This window comes from Microtus oregoni, unplaced genomic scaffold, assembly GCF_018167655.1.
Source record: "Microtus oregoni isolate MIOR12 unplaced genomic scaffold, Mior012 000016F_ref0000370, whole genome shotgun sequence".
Classification (NCBI taxonomy): Eukaryota; Metazoa; Chordata; class Mammalia; order Rodentia; family Cricetidae; genus Microtus; species Microtus oregoni.
This window is the reverse complement of record NW_024543075.1, coordinates 13975995-13994816: the sequence shown is the minus strand read 5'-3', so window position 1 is coordinate 13994816 and position 18822 is coordinate 13975995. Positions and strand designations below refer to the sequence as shown.

General features: G+C 46.2%; 1 protein-coding gene across 3 annotated transcripts in view; it reads left to right on the top strand.

Moving 5' to 3' along the window:
- The first annotated feature begins 245 nt into the window (after positions 1 to 245).
- The window catches only part of Dmbt1 (deleted in malignant brain tumors 1), a 59161-nt gene continuing 40584 nt past the window's right edge, over positions 246 to 18822 (top strand). For all 3 annotated transcript variants that reach the window (XM_041666464.1, XM_041666463.1, XM_041666462.1), the window contains exons 1-6: positions 246 to 321; positions 4592 to 4618; positions 12693 to 13016; positions 15036 to 15062; positions 16930 to 16995; positions 18246 to 18563. In XM_041666464.1, coding sequence (XP_041522398.1) covers positions 261 to 321; positions 4592 to 4618; positions 12693 to 13016; positions 15036 to 15062; positions 16930 to 16995; positions 18246 to 18563 — 823 coding nt within the window. In that variant the 5' untranslated portion in view covers positions 246 to 260. The remainder of the gene's footprint in view (positions 322 to 4591; positions 4619 to 12692; positions 13017 to 15035; positions 15063 to 16929; positions 16996 to 18245; positions 18564 to 18822) is intronic.

The window sequence follows — 18822 nt, the reverse complement described above, 5'->3', positions numbered from 1 at the left end:
ATGCTCACCTAGAAGGAAGTTTTATCACTGAAGTCAGGCCCTCTGAATTGGGCAATCGCCAGCTTGTTCATACCACAATCAATCAAACACACCTAACCTTGTTCCCACAGATTAGCCAGGCAGTTAACAAAGTTCCTTACTTCCTTCATAGCGATTTATAGCAGCAATAGAAGTATACCACCCAGGAGGGCACACCTCCTTCCACCCAGGAACTTATAAATGTCAAGGAATTTCTACTGAAATCGAGAGGAACCTGCACAATGGGGATCTCCACGGTCATCTTCCAAATATGTCTTTTATGGGGTCAAGTTCTTTCTTCAGGTATTTTATCTCATTATTTCTATTCATGGATTGTGCTTCTGCAAGCCTGGGTCCTGGTGGGTTAGATGAATTTGTTCGTGGCTGTGTGACTGTCCGTCTCAAGAAGGTTATTGGCTAATAACTGTAAATTCTTGCAAGCATGCAGAAGGAATGCTCTGTTTCTGCCTGAGAGCTACAAATGGTGGCTGTGAGAAAAGGCGGCCATTCTGTCGATGTTTTCAGGGAGTCGTTCAATGAAGGGAATGATTGGCCACACTTAGACGTCCACAGGCTAGGAAAGGCTTATGGGCATTAAAAAGAGGCCTTAAACCTTGCTAAATACACAGGTGGTGTGCTGTGAAGACGGACAGAGACAGCCTTCTGTCAACACTCCGCAAGTGCCTTATCTCTTGTCTGTCTGGCTCTGTGGCCAATATTTGCTGAGCAAAGCTGGGTCAGGTGACTGACAGACAGGACGTTGTCACCGTGCTAGTCGCTTTCTTTCACTCAGTCACTCTAACACGGTTTCATGTTCTCAGAGTGTCAAATTATGAGCAAGGAAGACTTACCTGGCCAGTCCTTGGCACGGTTGAATCTGTCTACCTGCTTGCTCGCTCTCTCTCCTCTCTCTCCCTCCTCTCTATCTTTTCTCTCTCTTTCTCTGTCTCTGCCCATCTCTCTCTCTTTTCTGTCTCACCGTCTCTGTCTCTCTCTCCTCCCCTACCTCCCCCATTCCTGGAATCTTATCTCTTCATCTCCTCGTAGTTCTTTTTTCCTTCCTTCCCTCCTTTGTCTCCTTTCTTTAATCTTCCCTTTCTCCCTTCCTTCCTTCCTCCCTTCCTTCCTTCCTTCCTTCCTTCCTTCCTTCCTTCCCTTCTTCACACACCCTGACTTCCCCCACTTTGGTGTCACTTTTGGCTACATTTCATATTTTTTCTAGATATCCAGATGAATTCCATAATGATCATCCTCTCCAGGCTGGGTGGGAGTCTGCTGAAGATGAAAACTCATTTGGGGGATGGCATTCGTGAGAACACCTTCTCAACACCAAACCCTCAGGCTTGCACTGCTGACCAAGGGGTTCTAGACTGAGGCAGCCTGGAACTAGACAGGCTGTCTTCTTGGAGACTGTGAAATGGGAGGCAGGGCCAGCTTTCAGGGTGACAGTCTTGCTCTGTCCCTGCCCAGTGACCTGAAATCACCAGTCCCGGAGGACAGATAACCAATTGTCTTGTGCTGTCCACAAAGAAACAAACGCAGCAGCACTATGGGAGTTTGTGATTTTAACATCTACGCTTATACACAGTTATGCACGTGTGCATGCATGCGTGCCTTCTTGCATGTTTATTCAAGCTGTGGCTTCAGCGCACAGAGGAGAACTGACCCTCTTCCACATGAGCTTCTCCAATTCAAGCCTGGTGACACCCCAAAGTTAGGCATCATCACCTCCATCGTTCATCTGGGGGACACTAAGGCTCAGGAGACAGGCCATCTGGCAGTTGGGCCAGAGTTTGAACCCAGAGTAGGGTCTGTCAGAACTGCGATAGTAGCTGTGGTGGGTACAGCCGTGGCCTCCTCATTCAGGGAGCAGAGGGGGCAAATCTGTTGCATGGGTGACCTCAGTGCTGTACAAAGTCAGGTGCACGGCTCACACTGGGCAGGAGGGTGGCTCTGGCCCCTCTGCTGCTCGGTGACAGAGCCAGGAACACAAGAACATTGTTGGGACAGCAGTGGTGCCGCAGCCTCTCTCCTGCAGTAGACCTCAGTGTACGCACTCACAAATGAGGCAATGTCCTCTGTTCTACAAAGGGTTCTCAAGGAGTGAGGTCACCCAGGTAGGGCTATCAGGTAGAATAAGCCTCAGGATGATGGGTGTCCTATTATAGACATTCCCCTAATGCTGTATCCCTTAGGGTAGTGTGGATCTTGGAATATCTCCCAGAAGAGGAGACTTGGGAATAATCCAAATAAGGCCAGGCAGGAGTGGGTAGCAGGGCACTGCCTTGGATTGTCAGCTGTGGCAAAACGCACTGTGAGATGCAGGATGCTGTAGCTGGGCACAGGGAGAGAGTAAGTGGCTGTGGGAACTTGGTGGAACTTGGTGGAACTCCGTGGGATTTTTTTGCTACGTTCTTTTAAATCTAAAATTAGCTAAAAAATAAAAAGAAACAAAAAATCTTTTTAACTTTACCTCCTTTGTTCGCATAACTTTACCGCCTTTGTTCACATTCCTTTCTAGCCAGTGTTTTATAGGGTGAGGGAGCCGCCTGTGAAGACATTCCTGGCAGGCTCCTTATTTGTGCTTAGCCATCTTCAGTGTGGCTGAAATTGTGTTCTATTTCCTAGGAAAGGCAGGGGAAATTTGAGCGAGGGCTTCCAGGCATTGTGAGTGGTGCTGGTTGGGGAGGCTCCTTGAGTTGCTGACATAATGGGCCCCAAATTTGTCACAGCTGTTCCTTTTCAATTTCATCATTGCTGAGCTAATACATCCCTGGGCACACAGAACGACACTACTGAATGCTACTGAATATGGGGGTCCTAAGGCTTCACCACGGTCCCGACTCCAAGCCTGCAGGCTGGCACCTCCCAGTCCCGTGCTGTCTCTGTGTCTCTGCCCCTGCACACTGACATCTTCATGTCTCTCCGTGTTCTTGCTGGTTCCTACATGGCTTATCTCACGGAGAGATGTCTCTCTGTATACCTGGGCTGTTGGCTTTCAAGTACTAATTCTCCAGTCTCAGCCCCACAGTACCAGGATTGTAACTTTGAGACACCGTGCTCAGCACATTTTCTGGTTTTCTTTATTCTCCTTATTATAAAGGGTCCTGCAGGTCACTCACTGCACAAAGCTGTGGTTGCTACAGTGCAGCTCCAACATCGCCACCTGTAGCCACAGTCAGCTCACTCTTGCTGCTCTGGTCTCTAGAGCCAGTCTGTTTATCCTCTCCTTCACTAGCTTGTTCTACCTGCTCGTTGATGGCCAGGGACATTGTCCCCCTTAGGAGACCCTTCCTGATTCATACTCAACCTACTTAGAAACACACACACACACACACACACACACACACACACACACACAGAAATAGCCATACTTACATAGATACTTGTATGGAGAGAAATATACAGAGAGATACATACAACAGCACAGAAAAACATACACATATATTCTCACATACAAATATGCACATGGCAGACAGATGTGATACAGAGACAAAGTTTTACATACAAATAGACAAAGACACACACATATAGGCACACGGACACATTCAAACCCAGACAGATACATAGAGACAGATGTGGACATTAACACACAAGCACACACATACACTGAATGTCATCCAGTGGCCATTCACATTCTTACACTGCCTCTCAGCTAGACCTTGCCCCCTGTACAAGACTATCTGTTGGTGTCTTCAGAGGCCTACTTATGCTAGAATTCTCAAGACGGCAGGGAACACACCTCGCTCACTTAGTGCCCAGCTTGGTACATGCACCAAGAGCCTAACGGTGTGCCTGGCTCACAAGAGTACATTACAACAAACAGGACAGAGGATGCCTCCTGTCAAACCCTGCTGTTTCCATAATATATGCATATACAAACTCACATATATGTACACATGCTAAACCAGGAACAGCATTAACTACAACCTCACCATTCCCGAGAAGTTAACTCAGTCTCCATAGGAGGTTGGTTGGTTCTAAGAATTCCCTTGCTTATACCCAACCCCTCCCATACTCAAGTCTTCCTATAAACTGTTGTGTGACCCTCACTTGTCCTCCTGCATCCTTCCAGTCCTCCCCAGTTACAGCCCCTGACAGAACACCAAGGCTGTGGTGGTCGTTACCATGCCTCAGTGCTCCTGGGATGAGGGCAGAGTGAAAACTTCTGTCTGCTCAGTACAGGTGCAGGTTTGTTTCCTCATAGTTTTGGTCCATTGCCTGTGTAATCTGTGAATTAAGTCACGGTGCCTGTGTAATGTGTGACGGATCCCATGGAGTCTGTGTAATCCGTGAAGGAAGCCGTGGGCACTGAGTGCTGATTGGAATCTAGTAAGATTGTTTTACTCTTTTGATCAGTGAAAACAGAACCTCAGTGTTAGACTTTGTCTTCGGGGAGTCCACGCAGCAGAGGTGTAAGAGCTTTCAGTTCAGGACTTGGTGAACCTGATCTCGGGTGTTCCTGGTTGATCAATGAATGCATAAGAGTCAGTGTTATTGCTCCCCAGTTAGGTTTTCCCCGGGGTTCCTGTGTGTGAAACACATATTCTGAATTTGCTTTATTCTCTTACAGCTTCTCAAACAGCCTATCCAACAACTGGTAAGTACTTTGAAAAGATGAACTGTATCAGTTTAGAGTTTCCCCTATGCCATAATAAACACTGCCTCACTAAATGTTATCTACTGAGACAAGGAAGCATTAAATAACCCGTGTGTGATCTGGATATGTAATGACAACAGAAGCTTCTGCCAGCTGGAGCATAAAGGGTCAGGTGGTAACACAGGTGCAGTCTTCAATCTGATGTTGCCCCTGCCTCAGATTTCAGTGTGTGTCAGAATCTAATAGATTATCTGATTGGATTGTCTGGGATTCACATCCTTCCCTCAAGGGATTCTGACTTGGAGACCCAGAGTGGCTCAGGGGTCTGTGCTTTGGCAGATGATGTGTAAGGATAACCTTCCCTTCTCCACACTCTGGGAAATCTCCTGTCTGGCACAAGACTAATATTAGCAAGGTTACAGGGCCATTAGTTTGCTAAGACTTCAAAAAACCCAAGAAAAATAGGTACACATTCTCCTCTCTCTTTCTCTCTCTGTCTCTGTCTCTGTCTCTCTCTGTCTCTGTCTCTCTGTCTCTCTCTCTCTCTCTCTCTCTCTCTCTCTCTCTCTCTGTCTCTCTTTGAGCTCCGTGTAGGTCACACTGACCTCAGACTTGCTGTGTAGGCAAGGCTATCTACCCTTGGATGCCTAATCCTATTACCTCTAATTCCAGAGTTCTGGGATTCACGATGGGCCGCCCTGCCCAACTCTTGTTAGTCATATCTGAAATGATGTATACTTCATCTCCAACCCACTTGCTTTTATTTCCTTTTACAAAAAAATCTGATCATGACCTTGGGCAATGGACATAGCCAAGATTGAGCCACAGATTCCCCTGTCCCTAACAGGAGTGTACAGTGCAGTTGAGGCTAATTTTGTAACCTGTATGAGTTCATTTCTAAATAGTGGGTCCTTTTTTGGCTACTGGTTGGGTTGGGATTCAGTTTGCTTTCTGTTGCTGTGATAAAACCCTGGCCATAAGCAACTTGGAGGGAAAAGGGTTTGTTTGGCTCACAGGTTAGAGTTCATCATCTAGTGTAGACAAGGCGGGAGCCCAAGGCAGAAACTGATGTAGAGGCAATGGAGGAACCCTGCTTGCTGGATTCCTAGGTCATGCTTAGCTAACAATATTATACAGCTCAGGCTCATCTGCCCAGGTCAGTGTGCTGGCATTCTCCCATCAATTATCCAACAAGAGAAATTCCCACAGACATGGCCTTCCGCAGATGTGATTTAGATAAACCCAGCAGTTGAGACTCCTCCAAGTGACTCAGCTGTGGCAGGGTGACAGTGGAGCCAGCTAGGACAGGTGGTCAGCTCTGCTGCTGCTCTTGCTGCTGTCTGGTGGGATCCAAGTGCAGCTTTGGGTACAGAATCAGGGATGGAGTGGAGATGAGAGGCGTGGGTGTCAAGCTGCTGGGCAAACTCCACCAATCCCTGTCCTTCACCTTCCTTCTCCTCTCTGCCCTTCAGTCAGTTGATGGGTGAAATTAGCTTGAGCCTTGTGTCAGAAAAGCTAGCTGGAAACACTCACTGGTTCTTCCTTGCACAATGAGAGCTGTTCTTGCAAGGTAAATAACATCATCAAAGCTAGATAACTTGTTATATACCCCAACTCAAAGAGTTTTCATGTATAAAATGGATACATCAGAATTTAAAGTAGAGACTTGAGAAATGACTTAGTCATTAAGAGCTCACACTGAACTTTAGTTCTTTTTCTTTTTGGTTTTTCAACACAGGGTTTTTCTGTGTAGCTCTGGCTGCCCTGGAAGTTCCTCTGTAAATCAGGCTGGCTTCAACCTCACAGAGGTCCTCCAGCCTCTGCCGCCTGAGTGCTGAGATTAAAGACTGGTGCCATCACTGCCCAGCATAGTTTTTAGCACCCAGATTGGGCAGCTTATAACCACCTATAACTCCAACACGAGTGGCTCTGACACCCTCTTCTGGCCTCTGTGTACTGATGTGCACACACCCACACACAGACACTTGCCCGTGCACATAATTAAAAATGAAACAAGTGTTTCACAATTAAAAATATTGCACATAATCAACGCCCAACTAATACAGGTAATATGTGCTATTATCGTGAAACCTTAATATTTTGAGGTATGTATCATTAATCCCATTTTGCAAATTGAAAAATTAAGACAAAGTTAGATAATTTGTCAATATTTGCATGTCTAAGATTCTGTGACTGAAAATGGAAAGTTGTGTAGTGGTGTTTTATTTGGATTTTAATAAATAAAGTTTTCCTGAAGACCAGAGAGTAGAGCAGCCACATTGGCCATCCTTACAGACCAGGCAGTGGTGACACACACCTTTAATCTCAGTAGCCTCCCTAGCTTGCCATAGTACTGGGCAGTAGTGGTGCACACCCTTAACCATAGAACTAGAGAGGATGTGGGGAGACAGCTCTCAGCTCAGTCTCATTTTGAGGTTTTCCTGGAGGCAGAATCATGTTTTCGGACTGAGGTGAGAGCCAGTGTGGCTGTTTACCAATTTTTTTTTTTTTTCCCACTCAGGGCATGCCCATCGCTGTCCTGGGGGCTCATCTGTGTTCCCTGGTTTGTCCTTGAGTTTCATCCCGACACAGTACACATATATTTTAGTTACTTCCATGCCCTAAGTGTTTCAGCATTTGCCAGGAATTGTGGTGCACACCTTTAATGCCAGTACTTGGTAGACAGAACCAAGTAGTTTCCTGCAAGTTCAAAGTTCAATATTGTCTACATAGGATTTATAGTTTAGCCAAATCTCTCTCTCTCTCTCTCTCTCTCTCTCTCTCTCTCTCTCTCTCTCTGTGTGTGTGTGTGTGTGTGTGCGCGCGCGCGTATGAGCGTGAGACAGGGTCTTACCATGTAACCCTGGCTGAATGGGAACTCCTTAAGTAGACAATATTGAACTTGAACTAGCAGAAATCTACCTGGTTCTGCTGCCCAACTGCTTTGCTAAAATGAAACTCAAGGCTCAACCAAGAGAAACAGATGAGTCCTCAAGGTGGCAATGGGCATGAAGCACACCGTTCAGAAAGTATGGCTGTGTATCTGATCTGCAAGTATAGATAAGAACTAGGCAGAGGCAGAGCTGAAAGGAGAGGTCCCAGGGCAGGGTGGTTTCAGGAGGATGGACACAGAGCCTGGTGTGAGCCTTGGTAAGAACTGGGAGGAGAGGTGGAAAGAGTTATCAAACTTGATGTCCGCATTCCCAAAACACTGGCCCGGGGTGGCACAGGGTGGCATCTTGGATCCCAATGGAGGAGGAGACCGAGTTTGCAGTGATAGAAATGGATAACTGGAAGCTGATGGAATGTGAATCTAGAGTCTGCCCTGGGACTGTCAGAGTTAAATCAGGACTGTAGAGGTGACACTGAGGATCCCTTGCCTGGAATTTTCCAGAAAATGTGGGGTACAGCAGACTGGGAAGATGATGAAGAAGATACTATTTCAGGTCCAGTGTGGGGAACCACGTAGGACAGCACTGGAGGTCAGAGGAGGAAGGGGCACAAGGTGGTGCCCGAGCAGAACAGCATGGAGCAGCTCCCGCTGTGTCAATGCAGGTTTGCCCCTGAGGCTTGTGAATGGCGGTGACCGGTGTCAGGGCCGGGTGGAGGTCCTCTACCAAGGCTACTGGGGCACCGTGTGTGACGACAGCTGGGACACCCAGGATGCCGAGGTCGTCTGTCGGCAGCTCGGCTGTGGCCATTCGGTATCAGCACCTGGAGGGGCCCATTTTGGTCAGGGCTCAGGGAACATTCTCTTGGGAGCTGTGTACTGCTCAGGACAGGAACCCTACCTGTCCAGCTGTGAGCATGATGGCTGGTACAACCATGACTGTGGCCACAGGGAGGACGCCGGAGTCGTGTGTTCAGGTAGTGCTGCCGTTGCTTCTAGCTGTTGCATGCGCACTCTTGGGCAACACCGTGCTTACATGTGTACGTGTGCATGTATGCTTGTATGTGCACAGCACATAGCTGCTTATTCGCTTTGCTGTGAGTCATTCCCTAATTGATGTTGCACGCTGCATACATCAGTCTCTCTTCATAGATGAAGACACTTAGGCTCTGAGCGTCGCAGGCTGGGAAGTGGTGAGGACAGGCTCTGTCTCATCAGGGCTCTCTGATGCCATCACTATGAGGACTGGCATCAAGACCAGCCTTGACCTAAAGGGCAGGGTCTCTCTCTATAAAGGCAGTAGTTGATGAGGCAACTGCTGGTTCTTATGACCTAAATATCCAAATGTCTAAATTCAAAGCAAAGAGTAGCCAATATGTCTTCTTTATTGGGTATGAAATGACTAGCAAAAAGCACTCTACATGAGGGATGACAAATTCTAGCAATTCAACCAAGCAAATCCTAAAACAAGGTACTTCATTGATTATATGATATACATTCAAATACCAAGGTATCCTTCAATGTACAAAGAATTCACCCAGGAAACCAGTCCATTGTGTGTTCCCAAGAGGATTTGCTAGTTTAACCATCGATAGGCCATTGTTCTTGGTCCCTGGGAGTGTGTACATGTCACAACAAGCATAGTGTGGCTGTGGTGACCCAAACCCCACCTGAGAATAGTGTTGAAGAAGCAGGCTCCTTCAATCAGCCACTTTGTGAGCAGGTTTCCTCTGCCATTCTGCTGAAATCTCTGGAAGTCCCCTCTCTTTCTGGTTGGGGCCACTTTCTCAGGCATATTTTAGTGATGGCAAATGTTTATAGTGAGATGTTACATTTGAACTACAGAAATAGCCAGATAACTTTTTGAATTCAGATTTCATCTGGCTGTTTCATATCTTGAACCTCACTAGGGGCTGCTATTGAACTGGGTGGTACTTGGGATGGAATAGAAGCAGAGGAGTTGAATGAGGGTGAAGGAGAAAAAATACTCATGGAGACATCTCAGCATCAAAGCAATAGAAAGATCAGCATTAGATTCTACAAGGACAAATGACATCGTATCAGTGTGAGAAGGCCTTTAGCCTGGGAGATGTCAGCTCCAGCTTCTGAGATCCAAGTGAAGACCAACATCCAGTGACTTCTTTCTTTCTCATTCTGCAGATGTTATCTATGAGACTACAAGCGTGCCCACAGAAAGTAAAATGTTTTATATGGTATCTTTGTGGCCTTATTGTCCCTAGAGCCTACAGGTACACCTTTGATACAGTAGATCGGCAGAAGGCAGAGAATGTCGATCTTAATCTCCCATGGGAAATTTCTCAACAAGATTTCAAGTTTACAAGTCATTTATGCCATGGATTAAATTCCTGTAGGGTGTGGGGATCTTCCTGAAGAGTTATCTGCAAGGGGCTTCAAGGTATTCTTGTTTCTGTGGTCTGTTGATGATCCACAAAGCCCTTAGGCCCCCATGTTTCACACCGTACCTTGGTCAGCCTACGGAGCTGAGTTTGCCTTTGGTGTTTGGAGAGGAAGACAAAGTCAGCTTAACCACAACACTTGTCCTATCCTTCCCTCTGGGCCATAGAAAGCTCTCTGGGAAGTCCTGATGCTCCACCATTGACATCACAGATGCTGTTTTCCTCTCTGACGTCCTCCAGTGAGAGATGTTGGTGGCACATCAGAACAGTTTAGAGCCTGTCAGCCTGGGCTCTGGGAAGGAAAATCACTTCCTTTCCTCCAGAGGGATTTTTGATTCTAGGTCATCAGCAATAACAGTCTCCATCCACACGAAGGCCCCTGGCCAGCCCAAAATTCCTTGGGAATCTAAACGGCGCACAGATCAGCCGTTGTTTTTCCTTAGGCATGTTGGGTATCTCAAGGATGAGTCTTGCTTTATTGTAACTTAGCCATATTTCCCCTCAAGATTCTACCTTTTCTTATTTGTAACATGTATACAAGGAGAATCCGTTTTCTCCTCTGTGTTGGTGCCCCTACAGGACATTCTTAGGTAGCAGATACTCTTTGATGCTTGATAGGCTCTATGATGGAACTGTATCAGTCAGATTGAAGGGCAAGGGAAGGCTGGACAAGTCTCTGACACAGTTTTGCAGGAGATAGCTTTTCTAGAGCTGTTTGTATCAGGACCTACTGTGTGGGAAGAGGTCAACTTCCTTCATTTCCAGTGACTCAATAGAGGCTGGGTGTTTGACATCAATGGATTCATCTCCAGAAATCTCCTCTCTAAGCAGCAGGACGAAGTTCTAGAGCCAGGGCACATTTTGAACAATTTACACATGTGTTTTTAAACTAGTATATTATTTAAAAGTGGCATATTAGAAGCATTTCCACTAAAGTAAGAGCAATGAACTAGGCATGGTTATACACAGACACACACACACACACAGACACACACACACACTCATAAACACACAATTCAAGCACTAGGGAGACTGAATAAGGAGGATCTTGAGTTTCAGTGTAGCCTAGGGTACACTGTAAGAAATTGAATTAAAAAAATATTATTTATATACAAAAAATTCAAACAGGCATTCCAACACTTTGCTAGTTTATATTATATTGGACATAATAGCCAATGCAATTAGATAAGAACAATTAATTAGTTTTTTTAAGGATGTAACATTTTTGTATTGATTCCCCAGATTCAATACAAGCCAAACATAGGCTTTAGAGTTAGGGTCTGTAGGTTAACGCCATTTTCTACAAACATAGCCTTTTAGATTGGGAGAACTCAAGACGATCTAGATTTCTCCCCCATCTTGAGTCACATAGCATTACACAGTAGAGAGCCTGAATCCCATCCCATCAGCAGTTTTAACTGTACTTGTATGCCTGACCTTTTCTCAATGGAGACTTAACTTCATGTTTCTTTCTCATCCATATATGAACGTGTAGAGATCACCACTCCAGAGCCGACTACCACTGAAGTGCCCCCCAGCACTCTCCCAATAGGTAACTAAAGTTGTATAAATCTCTCTCTGGTGTAAGTTGTAATGTCAGTGTTGGCCATGCCTTTCTGGACACACTTAACGGGATGTGTATGTGTGTGTATATGTGTGTGTGTGTGTGTGCGTGCGCGTGTGTGTAGTATTGTGAAATCTTAGAGAAGCTAGGATAAGGTCCTGGTTGTTGGAGCTTTCCTCTATCGTGACCCTTTGTCTCTGTGTGGAGGAGTCAGTCAGCAATGGAGTGGATTTCTCCACAGTCTCTAAATTTAATGTTATGTCAGAAGAAACTCTGGGTTAGAGGAACTAGGTAAGACAAGCTTTCAGAGAGGTTTCCATAGCAAAAGGAGACTGATGATATCTTGTGGGATCCAATCTGAGTTCCTTCAAAGGGTCCCGTTAGTCCAGTGCAAAACCCATGCAGACCTTGGTCTTGTCTAAACATGTTGGGTACTTAAAGCTTGACTTTAGTGGTAAGTTCACATCAGTTGTCTTGAGACCAGTAGTGACAAAATTCAGGTCTTTCTAGTGTGCTGTTATTGAAATCAGAGGGTGAGCTCATGGGGCAGTCTCCTGACCCAGCTCAGCGGGGTGAACAATAGCTTTTATTCATGCTTAATACTGTTTTATTGGGCCTGAAAAAACAGTTCTGGTAACACATCTCACACTTGTCTGGGTAAGCAGCCGGTGAGAGCCTTTGCCAAGAACCATGAACTTGTCTTCTGCTAGAAAGCTCATCAATCTGTCCCTTCGGTCAGTCACAGAGAAGTGTGGGTCAGGGTGGGGCTGGATGTACCCGTGTGCAGTCTGTGCGTTAGGAGTTGTGGGGCTATGATTTCTCTATGTCCGTGAAAGACCCCACATTGACCAGTATATGTTAGTATCCTGAAGAGTGTATTGCACTCAGAGGTCTTAGTTACAAGATGCAGCAGGTGTCTGCCCACCATCCAGGATAGATTCAACCCATGTCAACCCTGCACACACATAGCCCTCCTGGTGACAGACAGACCTTTCCTGTCTAGAGCAGAAGCAGCGAGCATTCAGTGAGGGTGAAAGGGCAAGTGATAGGGGTAAGGTCTTTCCATGACAGGGTGCCCAAAGGCAACAGTGGCGGGTTTCACGTGCTGTATTGACTTAAACCCCATGAAAGAGCTGTCCAGGAATGCACATGCGCCATCATCCACACAGGAACAATGAAGGAGAATCCCTCTTGTCTTTCCAGGAACAGGGTTTGATTTTGCTGTGAGGCTGGTGAATGGAGGAGACCGGTGTCAGGGTCGCGTGGAGATCTTTTACCAGGGTTCCTGGGGCACCGTGTGTGACGACGGCTGGGACATAAATGATGCCAATGTGGTGTGCAGACAGCTGGGCTGTGGCTGGGCCGTGTCTGCCCCTGGATACGCCCAGTTTGGACAGGGCTCTGGGCCCATTATCCTGGATGATGTGGCTTGCTCAGGGTACGAGTACTATCTGTCGAGCTGCTCCCACCAAGGGTGGCACTCCCACAACTGTGGACACCAGGAGGATGCTGGAGTCATCTGCTCAGGTATGACCAGAGATCCTTAGCTCTCACAGCCATTACTGGGATATGGTTTGGTTCCTTCAGCCCCCCATCTCCATTCTGGCATTGTTTATTTCTAAGGCTGGTGAATAGCCAGAGCCCTGCCATTCTCAGCCAGTCGTGTTTGTTTTCACTCTTTTTCTCTTTTGGCTCCTTGCTCTTGCAAGCCAACAGCTGAGTTCCCAAATAAATCACACACAGAGATTTATTCTTGTATTTAAGTACCTAGCCTTAGATTGGCCTTTAAAGTTAGCTTTTCTTAAATTATCCCATCTCTCTTTTGCATCTGAGCTTTTACTTTTTCTATTCCTATACACCTGTCAGTACTTCTTACTCTGTGACTGGCTGTGTAGCAGGGTGTTTGGCTGCCGAATCCTCTTCTTCTTCTCCTCTTGCTCTTTCTCTCAGATTTCTCCTCCCATTTATTCTCTCTGCCTGCCAGACATGCTCATCCTCTCATGCCAAGCTATTGGTTATTCAGTCCTTTATTAGCTCAGTCAGGTGATTTTTTTTTCATGGCAGGGTTTCTCTGTAGCTCTGTAGCCTGTCCTGCAACTAGCTCTTGTAGACCATAGCACCTCGAACTCACAGAGATTCCTCTTCCTCTGCCTACTGAAGGCTGGGATTAAAGGTGTGTGTCACCATCACGTGGCCTAACTGCTCTTTCTATAGTCCAGAAGCATTGTCTTCTTTTAGAAAACCTTTCATGATTTATACTCAACAGAGTTAGAAACACACACACACCGGCACACACACCGGCACACACACACACACACACACACACACGCACACACACACACGCACGCACGCACATACACACCGGTATACAAAGAGATATAATTAAACTTATGTAGATTAGTTTGCATAGATAGAAACATACAGAGAGAAACATCCATAAACAAGAAACACATCTGCATATATTCTCACATGCAAATATTCACATCACTGACAGATATTACACAAAGACACATTTTATACATAAATACACCCCAACACAAACATGCACACCTGCATACAGACATACATAGACACACGAAACGAAACCGACCAATAGAGACAGATATGGATGGAGACACAAATACACTTTATGTTATCAACTGGCCATTCCTATTCTACCACTACATCTCAGCTAACACTTGCCCCTTGTACAAGACTGTCTGTTGATGTCTTCAGGGACCTGACTATGCTAAAAGTCTCTGGATGGCAGGGAACACACCTTATCCACTTAGTGCCAAGTAATAGATATGAACCAAGAGCCTAACAGGGTGCCTGGCTCACACGAATGTATTTCAACAAGCAGGACAGAGGATATAATTGTGAGTAGCTCAAACTCAGGCTTTCTTCCATACCTGAGCATCCCAGCTGTTTCTGTAATATAGGCCTATACATACACACACATACCCACACATATGTTAAACCAGGAACAACACTAACTACATCCTCACCATTCCTGAGCAATTGTCTCAGTCTCCATAGGATCTTGGTTCTAAGAAGTCCCTTGCTTATACTCAAACCCTTCCATACTCAACCTTTATAAATTCTGTTGTGTGACCCACACGTCTCCTGCATTTTTACAGTCATTCCCAGTTACAGCCCCTGATAGAACACCAAGGCCGTGTAAGTCGTTGCTGTAACTCAGTACTCCTGGGGTGAGGGCAGAGTGAAAGTTTCTGCCTGCTCAGTACAGGTGCAAGGGTTCCCCCATTTTATGATCCACTGCCTGTGTAACCCATGAAGGAAGCCAAGGACACAGAGTGCTGATTGGAATATTACTAAGGCTGTTTTGCTCTTTTCACCAAGACAAATGGAATTTCAGTGTTAGATTTTGTCTTTGGAGAGCCCATACAGCAGAAGTGTAAGAGCTTTCTGTTCAGGGTGGACTTGACCTTGGGTGTTCCTGGGTGATCAATGCATAAGAGTCAGCGCTATTGCTCCTCACTTAGGATTTCCCCAGGTTTCCTGTGGGTGAAACACACAATCTGAATTTGCTTTATTCCCTTACAGATTCTCAAGCAAGCTATTCAACACCTGGTAAGTACTTTGAAAAGATGAACTGTATCAGTTTAGAGTTTCCCCTATGTCATAATAAACACTGCCTCACTAAATGTTATCTACTGAGACAAGGAAGCATTAAATAATCTGTGTGTGATCTGGACATGTAATGACAACAGAAGCTTCTGCCAGCTAGAGCATAAAGGGTCAGGTGGTAACACAGGTGCAGTCTTCAATCTGATACTGTCCCTGCCTCGAATTTTAGTATGTGTCAGAATTTAATATAATATCTGATTGGATTGTCTGGGATTCATATCCTTCCTTCATGGAATTCTGACTTGGAGACCCAGAGTGGCTTAGGGGGTCTGTACTTTGTCAGATGATGTGTAAGGATAACCTGCCCTCCTCCACACTCTGGGAAATCTGCTTGGTACAAGACTAATAAGACTTTAAGGCTTGCAAGCATATAGGCCCATTAGTTTTCTAAGCCTTCAAAAAACAACAACAACAAAAAAATATGTCCACGCTATTTATTTAATTATTTAGTTTTGACACCCATGTAGCCCAGGCTGGTCTCAGGCATGATGTATAAACAAGGCCACTTCATAAACAGTCAGGGTGGAAGAGATATAGTGAGAGTGTAGGCAGAGTGAGGGAGAATCCATGTACCCACTGCAGGAAATAGACATGAGATGCCAGAGAGAACCAGTAGTCCACAACTACATGGCGATACACAGATTAATAGAAATGGGTTACTTTAAGATGTAAGAGCTAGCTAGAAATATGCATAAGATAATAGGCCAAGGAGTGTTTTAATTAACAAAAAAAAAAAAAAAAACTAGGCCACTTGAACTCCTGACACCCTTGTTTCTAGTTCAGGAGATCTGGGATTCAAGGATTGTGCCACCATGCCCAACTCTTGTTTATCATATCTGAAATGCTGTATACTTCATCTATAGCCCACTTGTTTTTAATTTCCTTTTGCAAATAAATCATTTTGACCAAGTACTTGGGCAGTGCACACAGCCATGACGGCACCACAGATCACCCTATACCCAGAAGAGTGTACAGGGCAGTTGAAGCTAACTTTGTAACCTGAAGGAGTTCATTTCTAAGCAGTGAACCCTCTTCTAAACTTTGTTTGGTTTTTCTTCAGGCTAGTGAATCCCAGAAGTGACATCTAAGGCCTTCTCCTTTGTTCTTAGTCTCTGATTAGTGGCTACTCATTGGATTGGTATTCAGTGGGCTTTCTGCTGCAGTGGTAAAACACTGGCCACAAGCTACTTGGGGGAGGCAGGGTTTATTTAGCTTAAAGTTTATTGTCTATCATCCAGTGAAGCCAGGGCACGAGCCCAGGGCAGAGGAGCCTGAGGCAGGACCTGATGCAGAGGCCTTACAGGATCCCTGCTTGCTGACTTCCAAACTCATACTTAGTCAGCAATTTTATACTATACAGGCTCATCTGATAAGGTCAGTGGGATGGCATTCTAAAGCTGCTGAGTGGCGGTGACCAGTGTCAGGTTGGGTGGAAGTCCTGTACAAAGGCTACTGGTGCACTGCATATAATGACAGCTGGGACATCCAGGATGCCGAGGTCGTCTGATGGCAGCTTGGCTGTGACCATTCTGTATCAGCACCTGGAGGGGCCCACTGTGTCATGCCTCAGAGAGCATTCTCTTTGGAGCTGTGTACTGATCAGGATGAGATCCCTACCTGTCCAGCCATCAGCATGATGGCGGGGACAACCATGACTGTGGCCACAGAGAAGACGCCAGAGTCACATTCATTACCCAATTCAGACCCCAAGTCAGCAGATTTAACTGTACTTGCATGTCTCTGGTTTTCTCAATGGAGACTTGATTTCATATTTTCCATTTTCCTCTCCAATCTGTACCCGAACATGCAGAGCCGACCACTCCAGAGCCTTTCACCAGCCCAGAGGTGACCACCACTCCTCCTGATACAACAGTAGGTAAGGAAATGGTACAGATGTTTCTCTGTAGGTGGTAATGCTAGTGTCATTCATGGTGTGGGCTTTCCTGAGACACGCAAGGGTGTGTGTGTGTGTGTGTGTGTGTGTGTGTGTGTGTGTAATGAAAACTTAAAGAAGGTGGGCTTGACTCCTGATCCACGGGGCTTTCCTTTACTGAGGCACCTGTGACTTCCGATTTGTCTCTCTCTGTGTAGAGGAGACAGTCAGCATGGGGTGGGTTTCAAATTTCCATAGTCTCAAAATTTAGTGTTATGTCAGAAGAATCTGTGTTAGAGGATCATCATAAGACAAGCTTCCAGAGAGGTTTCCGTGGCAAAAGGAGGCTGATGATATATTATGGGATCCATTCTGAGTCCCTTCAAAGGGGTCCCTTGCAGATCAGTGCAAAACCCATGCGGACCTTTGTCTTCTCTAGACTGGTTGGGTACTTGAAGCTTGACTGCAGTGGTAAGTTCACATCAGTGGTCCTGGTAACCAGCAGCGACAAAGTTCGGGGTTCTCTAGTGTGCTCTTATTGTAGACAGAAGGTGAGCCCATGGGGCAGTCTCCTGACCCAGCTCAGTTGGGTGAGCAATAGCCTCTATTCAAGTTGAATACTGTTTTATTGGGCCTGAAAAAACAGTTCTGTTATCACATCTCACCCTTGTCTGGGTAAGCAACTGGTGAGAGCCTTTGCCAAGAACTCATGAACTTGTCTTCTGCCAGGCAGCTCATCGTTCTGTCCCTTTTGTCTGTCGGAGAAAAACCTCCTCTACCTTATGCTCTAGCGATGACAGGTGTGGGGCTAGATGTGCCCGAATGCAGTCTTTGTGTTAGGAGTTGTGGGGCTGTGATTGCTCTCTCTCTCCTTGAAACACCCCACATTCTCTAATGTATGTCATCATCCAGAAGAGTGTATGGCACTCAGAGGTCTTAGTTACAAGATGCAGCAGGTGTCTGCCCACCATCCAGGATAGATTCAACCCATGTCAACACTGCACACACATAGCTCTCCTGGTGACAGACAGACCTGTCCTGTCTAGAACAGAAGCAGCAAGCATTCAGTGAGGTTGCAAGGGCAAGAGATAGGGGTAAGGTCTTTCCAAGACAGGGTGCCCAAAAAGCAACAGGGTAGGGGCTCACGTGCTATAGTGCCTTAAACCCCATGAAAGAGCTGTCCAGGAATGCACATGCGCCGTCATCCACACAGGAACAATGAAGGAGAATCCCTCTTGTCTTTCCAGTAACAGGGCTTGATTTCGCTGTGAGGCTGGTGAATGGAGGAGACCGGTGTCAGGGTCGCGTGGAGATCTTTTACCAGGGTTCCTGGGGCACCGTGTGTGACGACAGCTGGGACACCAATGATGCCAATGTGGTGTGCAGACAGCTGGGCTGTGGCTGGGCTGTGTCTGCCCCCGGAAACGCCCGGTTTGGACAAGGCACAGGGCTCATCGTCCTGGATGACGTGGCCTGTACAGGGCACGAGTACTATCTGGCAAGCTGCTCCCACCGAGGCTGGCTCTCCCACAACTGTGGACACCCGGAGGACGCTGGAGTCATCTGCTCATGTATGACCAGAGATCCTTAGTTCTCAAGCAATTACTGGGATATGGTTTGGTCCCTTTTCAGCCCCCCATCTCCATTCTGGCATTGTTTATTTCTAAGGCTGGTGAATAGCCAGAGCCCTGCCATTCTCAGCCAGTTGTGTTTTTTTTCACTCCCTTTCTCTTTTGACTCCTTGCTCTTGCAAGCCAGCCGCTGAGCTCCCAAATAAATCACACACAGAAATTTATTCTTGTATTTAAGTTCCTAGCCTTAGCTTGGCCT